Genomic DNA, 12539 nt, shown 5'->3' on the forward strand with positions numbered 1-12539 from the left:
TTTTCGGTGCACAAGGAGTCCAGTTGAAAGATGAAAGTCTTTTTGGTCCTGAGACTTCAGGGAACAGGAGGCAAACTGTATCCAAGCCCTTGTAGAGCACTTCTACAGCAAGGCAAGAGTTCAGCAAGGCAGCAGGGCAACAGCAAGGCAGCAGTCCTTTGTAGAAATCAGTCAGGTGAGTCCTTTGAGCAGCCAGGCAGTTCTTCTTGGCAGGATGCAGGTTCTGGTTTCTTCTCCAGCAAGTGTCTGAGGTGGTAGGGCAGAGGCCCTGTTTTATACCCAAATGTGCCTTTGAAGTGGGGGGACTTCAAAGAGTGGTTAAGAAGTGCACCAGGTCCCCTTTCAGTTCAATCCTATCTGCCAGGGTCCCAGTAGAGGGTGTGGCAGTCCTTTGTGTCAGAGCAGGCCCTCCACCCTCCCAGTCCAGGAAGACCCATTCAGAATGCAGATGTATGCAAATGAGGCTGAGTACCCTGTGTTTGGGGTGTATCTGAGTGAATGCACAAGGAGCTGTCAACTAAACCCAGCCAGACGTGGATTGTAAGGCACAGAAAGATTTAAGTGTAAAGAAATGCTCACTTTCTAAAAGTGGCATTTCTAGAATAGTAGTATTAAATCCAACTTCACCAGTCAGCAGGATTTTGTATTACCATTCTGGCCATACTAAATATGACCTTCCTACTCCTTTCAGATCAGCAGCTACCACTTTAATAATATAGGAGGGCAGCCCCAATGTTAGCCTATGAAGGGAGCAGGCCTCACAGTAGTGTAAAAGCGAATTTAGGAGTTTTACACTACCAGGACATGTAAACTACACAGGTACATGTCCTGTCTTTTACCCACACAGCACCCTGCTCTAGGGGTTACCTAGGGCACACATTAGGGGTGACTTATATGTAGAAAAAGGGGAGTTTTAGGCTTGGCAACTACTTTTAAATGCCAAGTCGAAGTGGCAGTGAAACTGTACACACAGGCTTTGCAATGGCAGGCCTGAGACAAGGTAAAGGGGCTACGTGAGTGGGTGACACAACCAGTGCTGCAGGCCCACTAGTAGCATTTAATCTACAGGCCCCAGGCACATATAGTGCACATTACTAAGGACTTATAAGTAAATTAAATAGTCCAATCAGGTATGATCCAAGGTTGCCATGTTTAAAGGGAGAGAGCACATGCACTTTAGCACTGGTTAGCAGTGGTAAAGTGCGCAGAGTCTAAAAGCCAGCAAAAACAGTGTCCAAAAAGTGGAGGGAGGCAGGCAAAAAGTTAGGGGTGACCACCCCAAGGCATGTCAGGTCTAACACCCCTCTTCCAAATTATTTGTGGGGGGGACCACAGTATTAGATGAACAGGAGAACCATTGATTTATTGCAGTTCTCTGATCCTGTGAAACTTTAAATGACCTCCTATTTATAACCACTACCAGCCGAATTCTGTCACAGTAATGACCACTGACTTTTCCGATATTTCCTGTATTTACTTTGCAGATTCCTCATTCACCCATCAACTGGAATTATCTACACACAACCTTGGGCTACGCTAGATGCAGAAATCAGTTGTAAATACAACTTTTATGTAAAGGCCGAAGATGCAGAGGGAAAGCACAGTTTGGCCGAAGTGTTTGTAACGGTTCTAGATGTCAATGACCACTACCCAGAGTTCATTGAGAACATCCAGGAGAAGACCCTCATCATTGGTTCACCTGTCAGGATAGAGGTAAGTCCTGGAAGGAAACATTCTGCAAAATGGCATGTATCTGCTTAACATACTTTTTAACTTTAGGATCGTTCAATAACGTCACAGTAATTAGCAGTAAACGATCAGGCTAGGGGTATAGAAGAGAAAGTAATGAGGTTAGGCAAGAAAAGAAGACTTTCGGTATTTTAGAAAAATAAGTTACAGCAAGATATGACTTATGCCAAGCTCAGTACATTTTCTCTTCATTCTCTATCAGGCCAGAATAAGAAATATTTTAATACACAATGAAATTGGTGGCGATCCAATAACAATCATCAAACATAAGTATAGTGGTCTTCATTATTTGAGAGATATCAATCTCAAGATGTGCAGAAAATACAAACCCAATACCAAATCCAAAAAGTATTTTAATAGTACTTACCTGGGGTGAAGTTAAGTTATCTGCTTTAGGAATGTGGATTCACGTTTGAATTCGCCATCCCTGGTCTCCGAATACTCAATATGTAAACAAAGAAAATGGCATCTGGAGTCTGTTTAGGGTTATGGCCCGCATCCTTATTAGTTTTACCAGCTGTGGGAATCCACTTGGTAAATACGTTTGCACTTCTGTGCATGATTCTACCTGCTGAAAGCCAATAGGTCTGACTCCAATGTGTGAATGCTTTCAAATAGCATTTATGCATGCCTGGGTTTCGATATGTTAGCACGTTGAAATGCAGAACTATTGGCTATGCCAATGATTACCCCAAATGTGGGTAGCATAGCTCAGATTAAGGCAGAAAACAAAGAGAGACGGAGAGAGAGACAGTGCGCGCGCGTAAAATAACTTCATTGAATACGAAAACACCGTGTATCGTGGTAACGTTATATTAAACTTGGAGAAAGAAGTTATCTCAGGGGCGATTTAGAGAGAATTTTCAGTTTCTCACAGTTGTACTTAAAGTTACTCTTTCGGGGTGCGTGCCACCTGAACAATACACTGTTGTCCCATTTACGTTATAGTGAGCACCTGCAAAAGAATACCAATTAGCTATATATTGGCTTGAAACGATTGACCCCAAAAGCCACTAGTGAGTTTCTTCACTTGAATAATTCTCAAATGTGAAAATGTAAGCATTCTAGCCACGTTTCCTGAAGTGCGTTCTGGGATTAATAGATTCGATATAACATAGCAGAATTAAACGTAGTTAGAAGGAGTTAATACTCTAGCATTTGGTAGTGAACCGGTGATTCATAGCAGTAGGCCATAGTACCATTGATGGAGCATTGCCGACATGTCACAAAATAACTCCTTCTGTATAGTTCGGACAGTGAAGACTAGATAGCAATTAGGCACTTTTGACGTAAAAACTACACATACGTCTGGCTGCTTCTGATATCTACGTGCTTCCAGCTGGTTAATATGCGAGCTCCAAGCTTACCCCAGGAAAGTTTAATTTCACATGGTTACAATACTGCTAGTAGTTTGTATATAAACATATTTACGAATTATTTATTTTACCCTTTTACGTCTTTGCCATTCTTTCGCATGCCAAAATAAAAGTATCCACAATGATTCTTGGACAAACTTGACAGTTGGTCTCAGTGGAATTTTGAAAAGACCTCGAGAAAGAATAATTTAGCCAGAACAATCTCAGATGTGCTTGTGCCTTTATGTATCCGACCAGAAAACGAGAAAGAGAGTTTTCAAATATGGGCATTAGGTGGGAGAAATAAGCGGCATCGCAAAAATACAAATTCAAAACCAAGAGAAAATGGACTGGATGCTGTTGTGATGGAGAATATTGGAAGAAGGGAGCAGGGTTAGCTCCATTGCTAAGTGTCACATTAATGGCATTCTATTCAAATCCATGCTCACAACAGCAACCATGGGCGTGAATGTTGTTTGAACCATTTTAGAAGTCTTGGGATATGGTATGACTGTATCAGTGATAGGTAAAGGAGTCTGAGCATGTGGCATACGCTAAGGAAATGTCAAAATATTTCTACTAACCAAAAACAATCACTTTAGTACCAGGTAATTTATTGAGTAGGGGAATTAGAAAACGTGTGTGTATGTGTGCATATGTGTGTAAGTGGGAGTAGAATGAGAGGGAAAAGGGCTGGCAGAAATTGTCAAGTACCCACACACAGTTATTTATTGGATGTAGGAAATTGGGTTATTATTTGAGAGTGGTGGAAGCCCCTCTCAAAATAGAAAGACAATCTTGACAGTGTAAACCACTAAAGTCACTAAGTTAACCTATGCTTAACCCAGAGATAGTTTGGCACAAAGCAGTCAGGCTTAATTAACTATGTGTAACCTATAGATACAGCACGGTTCTCAGCATGGAGAGATCATTTTGCAGTCATGATGAGCCCAACACCTCTGACACTTCACCTTTTCTTCAGGTGCAGTTCTCACTAATGCCAGACAAAGGTCCATGACTTTGAGATCACCTCTGGGGGATCAGGATTAACTTTAGCAGAGGCCAGCAGCATGGCTTAGGCTGGTCCAGGCAAGTCCAGTTGGTGCTGGTCAGCTGGGCAGTTGCAGGGCAGGCCTCAGGAAGCTTGTTGTGTCCTTGCAGCTCACCAAAGAGGTCAGACAACTGACACTTGGAGTCACTCTAGGTAGCCTGGGTTAAAGGCAACCAGGTCCAATCTTCATTCTTCAGTCAGCAGGACAGTTCCTCTTCATCATACAACAGAGCAGTCCTTCTTCTGAATCTTCCACAGGTCCAAGAATTTTCTGATTAGAGGTTCTGAAGGTCCCACTTTCACATCTGGTACCTGCATTTTTGTGGAGCAAGTACTTTGCAAATTACTGGTTCTTGTCAGTTCAAAACTGTCTAGGGTGACAAATGCAAGGGCAGGCCTGGTGTCAGGTTCCTTTGTGTGTACTGCAGGTAGGTCCTTTCCAAGGGTAGGTCGCTCCCCCTGCCGCTGCAGCTCCTCCAGCTCCTCCAGCCCAGGTTCCTGAGACCTCCTAGCAAGCCCAGCTACCTCGCAGTAAGTACCCCCCCCCACCGCCCAGCCCCTCGCCCTGCCCCGCGCTACTCACCCTCTCTCCTGCTTCATTTCTTCTTCTCTGTTCTTCCTCTGCGCTCTTCTTCTGTAATCTTCTTCTGTACTCTTCTTTCCCTCCTGCTCCCCGTCTTCTGTCTTCATCTGTGTACTTCTCTCTCCTTTGCACCGCGACCTGCGTGAGCCTCTTCTTCTCTGTACCTCTTCTTGGCTCTTTCCTCTGCTGCTCGTCGCTCCTCTTCTTCTTCACCTTCTTCTGTATTCTTCTGTCTTCTGCGCTCCTCTTCTTCACCTTCTTCTGTACTTTTCTGTCTTTTGCGCTCCTCGTCTTCTTTACCTTCTTCTGTATTCTTCTGTCTTCTGTTCTTCGGCCCCTCTTCTTCTTTACCTTCTTCTGTGGTCTTCTGTCTTCTGTTCTTCGGATCCTCTTCGGCGGCTCTTCTTCTTTTACATGCTCCCTGGTTCCTCCCGCGCCTGTCCTCCTGCTCCTGTCTCGTCTCTCTCCCTCACTCGCCTCCCCCTCTGTATCACCTCTATCTACCTATCTCTCTATCTGTCTCCCTCACTCACCACCTCCTCCTATCTACCTATCTCTCTATCTTTCCCCCTCACTCGCCACCCCCTCTGTAACCACCCCTATCTTCCTATCCTTTCACTCTACCTCTCACCCCCACCCACCTCTACAACCCCCCCTCCCCTATCTTCCCAACCTTCCTCCTATCTCTTCCTAAACTCTTCCTAAACTCACCCCCCACCACGCTTAACCCCCCTCCCCCATCTCTTCTCCCCTCTACCTGTCCCCCCTCCCTCCGCTTTCCCGCCGCCACCTCCTGCACGCCCCGCCCCCCAGCTCCCATTCGTCGCCCCACTCCCGTCCCCCGCCCCCAGCTGACCCCTCCCCCCCTCCTCCCTCTTATGACGGCTGCTGCGCGACAGTGGTAGCGACCCTTGACCCAAGGGTAGGTCGCTCCCCCTGCCGCTGCAGCTCCTCCAGCCCAGGTTCCTGAGACCTCCTAGCAAGCCCAGCTACCTCGCAGTAAGTACCCCCCCCCCCACCGCCCAGCCCCTCGCCCTGCCCCGCGCTACTCACCCTCTCTCCTGCTTCTTTTCTTCTTCTCTGTTCTTCCTCTGTGCTCTTCTTCTGTAGTCTTCTTCTGTACTCTTCTTTCCCTCCTGCTCCCCGTCTTCTGTCTTCATCTGTGTACTTCTCTCTCTCTCCTTTGCACCGCGACCTGCGTGTGCCTCTTCTTCTCTGTCCCTCTTCTTGGCTCTTTCCTCTACTGCTCGTCGCTCCTCTTCTTCTTCACCTTCTGTATTCTTCTGTCTTCTGTTCTTCGGCTCCTCTTCTTCTTTACCTTCTTCTGTGGTCTTCTGTCTTCTGTTCTTCGGCTCCTCTTCGGCTCCTCTTCTTCTTTTACCTGCTCCCTGGTTCTTCCCGCGCCTCTCCTCCTGCTCCTGTCTCGTCTCTTTCCCTCACTCGCCTCCCCCTCTGTATCACCCCTATCTACCTATCTCTCTATCTGTCTCCCCCACTCACCACCTCCTCCTATCTACCTATCTCTCTATCTTTCCCCCTCACTCGCCACCCCCCTCTGTAACCACCCCTATCTTCCTATCCTTTCACTCTACCTCTCACCCCCACCCACCTCTACAACCCCCGTCCCCTATCTTCCAAACCTTCCTCCTATCTCTTCCTAAACTCTTCCTAAACTCACCCCCCACTACCCTTAACCCCCCCCTCCCCCATCTCTTCTCCCCTCTACCTGTCCCCCCTCCCTCCGCTTTCCCGCCGCCACCTCCTGCACGCCCCCGCCCCCCAGCTCCCATTCGTCGCCCCACTCCCGTCCCCGCTGACCCCTCCCCCCCTCCTCCCTCTTATGGCGGCCGCTGCACGACAGTGGTAGTGACCCTTGACCCAAGGGTAGGTCGCTCCCCCTGCCGCTGCAGCTCCTCCAGCTCCTCCAGCCCAGGTTCATGAGACCTCCTAGCAAGCCCAGCTACCTCGCAGTAAGTACCCCCCCACCGCCCAGCCCCTCGCCCTGCCCCACGCTACTCACCCTCTCTCCTGCTTCTTTTCTTCTTCTCTGTTCTTCCTCTGCACTCTTCTTCTGTAGTCTTCTTCTGTACTCTTCTTTCCCTCCTGCTCCCCGTCTTCTATCTTCATCTGTGTACTTCTCTCTCTCTCCTTTGCACCGCGACCTGCGTGTGCCTCTTCTTCTCTGTCCCTCTTCTTGGCTCTTTCCTCTGCTGCTCGTCGCTCCTCTTCTTCTTCACCTTCTTCTGTATTCTTCTGTCTTCTGCGCTCCTCTTCTTCACCTTCACCTTCTTCTGTACTTTTCTGTCTTCTGCGCTCCTCGTCTTCTTTACCTTCTTCTGTATTCTTCTGTCTTCTGTTCTTCGGCTCCTCTTCTTCTTTACCTTCTTCTGTCGTCTTCTGTCTTCTGTTCTTCGGATCCTCTTCGTCTCCTCTTCTTCTTTTACCTGCTCCCTGGTTCTTCCCACGCCTGTCCTCCTGCTCCTGTCTCGTCTCTCTCCCTCACTCGCCTCCCCCTCTGTATCACCCCTATCTACCTTTCTCTCTATCTGTCTCCCTCACTCACCACCTCCTCCTATCTACCTATCTCTCTATCTTTCCCCCTCACTCGCCACCCCCTCTGTAACCACCCCTATCTTCCTATCCTTTCACTCTACCTCTCACCCCCACCCACCTCTACAACCCCCCCTCCCCTATCTTCCAAACCTTCCTCCTATCTCTTCCTAAACTCTTCCTAAACTCACCTCCCACGAAGGCGCGCCAAAGGCAAGCCCGTCTGCGCCCGTCCACGCCTGGCCCACGCCCAGCGCCACGACCCCTGGTCCGCAGCACTCCCAAACCCCGCTGCACCGCTACGACCCCACCACCCTCCACGCCCTCAACCCAGGGCGCTCCAGCACCTGCTTCCAAGCTACCCCGAAACGTACCCATGGACCTTTCGCATGTCACACCTGCAAACGTATCTTCCACCACGAAACTACCACGACCACCAGCCCACGCGCCATCAACCACCTCAAATGCATCCTGGTCAACGCTCGATCCGTCCACAAGCACGCCGTTGAAATCTGGGACCTCCTGGACTCCACAGCACCAGACGTCGCCTTCATCACGGAGACCTGGATGAACACCTCTTCGGCCCCAGACATCGCCATAGCCATCCCCGAAGGCTACAAGATTTCCAGGAAAGACCGCACCAACCAAGTAGGAGGAGGAATCGCCATCGTCTTCAAAGACTCCATCAGCGTCACCACCTCCACCGAAGACACCCCCCTCGCCGCCGAGCACCTGCACTTCCAGATCCGCACTGACCTCAGGACCACCCTCAGAGGATCACTCATCTACCGCCCCCCCCCGGACCACGCGCCCTTTTCAGCGACTCCATCACTGACTTCATCTCCCCGCACGCCCTCGCCTCGCCAGACTATATCCTCCTCGGCGACCTCAACTTCCATCTAGAACAGAACAACGACCCCAACACCACCGCCCTGCTCGCCAACCTCGCCAACCTCGGCCTCAAGCAACTGGTGAACACCCACATCGCCGGACACATGCTTGACCCCATCTTCTCCGTCAGCAAACACGTTTCCTTCAGCCACGCCTCCGCTCTACACTGGACCGACCACAGCTGTGTCCACTTCACCTTCCGACGCAAGACCCGCCACCTCCGCACTCAACCCATCCCTCGTCCACAGTGGAACAAAATCCCCGAAGAACAGCTTTTCTCCACGCTCATCGACAACCAACCTACCTTCACCACCAACCCCAACGACGCAGCCCTCAGCCTCACGAACTGGATCACCAACTGCGCAGACAACCTTGCTCCCCTCAGACGCCTTTCAAGAAAGGCCAACACCAAAAAACCTCTCTGGTTCTCTGACACCCTTAAAGAATCAAAGAAAACCTGTCGCGCCCTCGAGAAAGCCTGGCGTAAGGACCACACCGCTGACAACATGACCGCCCTCAAAAACGCCACCCGCGAACACCACCACTTGATCCGTGCTGCCAAAAGGAATTTCTTCACTGATAGACTGGACAAAAACAGCCACAACAGCAGAGAACTCTTCAGCATCGTAAAAGAGTTCTCCAACCCCAACGCCATCACGCCCCCACAAGACCTGTGCAACTCCCTCGGCACCTTCTTCCATCGTAAGATTACTGACCTTCACGACAGCTTCGGACACCAGACCCAGCCGACCAACACTGAACCCACACCCCCAGCCATCACCCTCAACGCCTGGACCCACATCAACACAGAAGAAACCAAAACCACCATGAACTCAATCCACTCCGGCGCCCCCTCGGACCCCTGCCCACACTTCATCTTCAACAAAGCGGACGACATCATCGCCCCGCACCTCCAGACCATCATTAACTCCTCTTTTTCGTCTGCTACCTTCCCCGAAAGCTGGAAACACGCCGAAGTCAACGCCCTACTAAAGAAACCTACGGCTGACCCAAGCGACCTGAAGAACTTCCGCCCCATCTCGCTCCTCCCCTTCCCTGCCAAAGTCATAGAGAAGACCGTCAACACACAGCTTACCAACTTCCTTGAAGACAACAAACTTCTCGACCCCTCACAATCCGGATTCCGAGCCAACCACAGCACTGAAACCGCCCTCATCTCAGTCACAGACGATATCAGAACCCTGATGGACAACGGTGAAACAGTCGCCCTCATCCTCCTCGACCTCTCGGCTGCCTTCGACACCGTCTGTCACCGCACCCTAATAACCCGCCTCCGCTCCACCGGGATCCAAGGCCAGGCCCTGGACTGGATCGCCTCCTTCCTCTCCAACCGCTCTCAAAGAGTCTACCTCCCACCTTTTCGCTCAGACCCCACCGAGATCATCTGCGGTGTCCCTCAAGGCTCCTCGCTCAGACCGACACTCTTCAATGTCTACATGAGCCCCCTCGCCGACATCGTACGCAAGCACAGCATCATCATCACCTCCTACGCCGACGACACTCAACTTATACTCTCCCTCACCAAGGACCCCGCCAGCGCAAAGACCAACCTGCAAGATGGTATGAAGGACGTCGCAGATTGGATGAGGCTCAGCCGTCTGAAACTGAACTCAGACAAAACGGAAGTCCTCATCCTCGGCAACACTCCGACCGCATGGGACGACTCCTGGTGGCCCACGGCCCTTGGCACCGCACCGACCCCCTCAGACCACGCTCGCAACCTCGGCTTCATCTTGGGCCCTCTTCTCACCATGTCCAAACAAGTCAACGCCGTGTCCTCCTCCTGCTTCCTCACCCTCCGCATGCTCCGTAAGATCTTCCGCTGGATCCCCGCCGACACCAGAAAGACCGTGACCCACACCCTCGTCACCAGCCGCCTGGACTACGGCAACACCCTTTATGCTGGGACCACCGCAAAACTCCAGAAACGTCTGCCACGTATTCAAAACGCCACCGCCCGCCTCATCCTCGACATACCCCGCAACAGCCACATCTCCGCCCACCTGAGACACCAGCAAAAGGATCACCTTCCAACTTCTCACCCACGCACACAAAGCCCTCCACAACAAGGGACCAGAATACCTCAACCGATGCCTCAGCTTCTACTCCCCCACCCGTCTCCTCCGCTCCACCAGCCTCGCTCTCGCCGCCGTCCCTCGCATCCGCCGCTCCACAGCGGGTGGGAGGTCCTTCTCCTACCTAGCGGCTAAGACTTGGAACACCCTCCCCACCAGCCTCAGGACCACCCAGGACTACACCGTATTCCGGAGACTCCTCAAGACCTGGCTCTTCGAGCAGCAGTAACTCCTTTCCCCCTAGCGCCTTGAGACCCGCACGGGTGAGTAGCGTGCTTTATAAATGTTATTGATTTGATTTGATTTGTAATCAGGGCAGGGGGAAGCCCTTCCCTAGCCATCCTGTCAGGAAGATCATCTCTCCTCACACATGGACTTACTTTGTCTCCATGTCTCAAGCAGTATACAGCCCACAACCACAGAGTCATTCACAGTCATATGTCCCATGACACTGAGAGAAAGGCACAGTTGGTTTGGGTAGGAAAATTCCAACTTTCTAAAAGTGGCATTGTTAAAATTGTAACTTAAAATTTGACTTTATTGTTGAAGAGAATTTTAACTTACAATTCATTTGAGTGTAAACATCATTTCTTTATACTCTCCCAAGCCATGCTGAAGTTATTACTTATTAAGTGTAATAAGGCAACCCAGCTTTAGCCTCTAGGACAGAGAGCCTTGCAACAGGGAAACACGACTTTAGAAGTTTTTCATTGCTAGGACATGTAAAACTGAAAGCCACATGCCCTGCCCTAGGAGAGGTTAAGGCCTAGCTTAGTGGTGATGTATAAGTATTAACAAAAGAATGTTTGGGCCAGGCTAAAGGTTTATTTTGACAGGTCGAAATGTCAGTTTAAAACTGCAATACAAGCTGTAGTGGCAGATCTGATACATGTTTTACAAGGCTACTTTAGTTGGTGGCACAATGAGTGCTTCTTCCCCCTAGTAACATTTAATTCACAGACCCTGGGTACACATGTGTTAGAAATGGGGTTTTTGGTTGGCTAGGGTATGCACCTAAGCCAAGCAAAACCTACCCACTCTAGTCAGGGCAAGGGAGTTACACGTCCAAGATAACCTCTGCTCACCCTCTTGGTAGCTTGGCACGAGCAGTCAGGTCTATCCCAGAGGCAATGTGTAAAGCGGTTGCACAACACACACAACACATGTGATGCAAAATGTACACCACAAAGTAAACACAACACTTAGCTATGTAAAAATAAACTGTATTGAACAAAACATAATTAGACCAAATTACACGTTAGCAATATCCTGCTACCTTAGCAGTTGCCAGAACGTTACACAAGTTACTAATAGTCTGCAAAAATATGCAGTTGTCACATTAGAACACGTAAGTACTCAAGATTCTGCAACATAAGCAGAAGTCAGGAATTACGATAAGAATTCTATGCACTTGTCATGAATACCTCATAAATACCCATAAAAGGAACACTAGAGAACATATCACAAGTAATTAAAAAATACATATCAGCATATCATGACCATAAAAGGAACATTAGCACGTTTATGTAATGGCAGGAAAAGCAGGTAAAACCTATGAATCCTCCTAGGTCCCTACTTGGCTCACTTAGCCACTATGTTGCTAGAAAGTACCTTATTTCCTGTTGACAAGGCACTCCCTGTGCCTGGAAAGAGGAGCATGGGGGGCACCCGGCACTCCTGTACACTCACGGTGGCCAAGTGGTGCTCCTGTGGGAGAGGGGTGGTCAGCTCGTGATTTGGATGGGGGCCTGCCTCGGCCTCCGCACAGCCTGTCCTCATGGTTGGGGCCAGGCCAGGCCCAACAACAATTAGGGGCGAGGGGGAAGGGACCTCCGTCGAGGTCTTGCTTCCCGGTTTGTCACCAATGCCTATTTTGAATTTTTTAAAGAGAAAAGGAGCGTCCTGCTCCTACTGCAGAGACCGGGGAAGGGGGGCGCTCCCCGCTCCTTCCCCGAGTCCTGCGATGCGGCTCCCAGGAAGCTCGGACCCCTCCTGGGGCCTGAGAAGGCACTCTCCCGCACCTGACATGGCGCGCGAGTGTCCTGAGCTGTTCCTGGGTCGCCGTGATGACCCTGCGGGAATTGGAGGCAGCTGGTGCCCCGGGGGTGCTCCAGAGAGCAGGCCGTGCCCCGGGGGCGCCGACAGGAGCACGCTTGCTCCTCTGGACTTCTTCTCGTGCCCTGGGGGCACTGAAAACATTGGGAGCCTTGCACTTAACGATAATTCAACGCCCGGGCTGCGGCGGTGATTCAGAGGGCCTCAAA

The 12539-nt window shown here is 50.4% G+C and overlaps 1 protein-coding gene across 1 annotated transcript in view; it reads left to right on the forward strand.

The window, feature by feature from the left end:
* Positions 1 to 12539, forward strand: part of CDHR1 (cadherin related family member 1) — a 408684-nt gene that overhangs the window by 363370 nt on the left and 32775 nt on the right. Inside the window, exon 15 of the mRNA XM_069240657.1 lies at positions 1485 to 1713. Within this exon, the coding sequence (XP_069096758.1) occupies positions 1485 to 1713 (229 nt within the window). The remainder of the gene's footprint in view (positions 1 to 1484; positions 1714 to 12539) is intronic.

This window comes from Pleurodeles waltl, chromosome 6, assembly GCF_031143425.1.
Source record: "Pleurodeles waltl isolate 20211129_DDA chromosome 6, aPleWal1.hap1.20221129, whole genome shotgun sequence".
Classification (NCBI taxonomy): Eukaryota; Metazoa; Chordata; class Amphibia; order Caudata; family Salamandridae; genus Pleurodeles; species Pleurodeles waltl.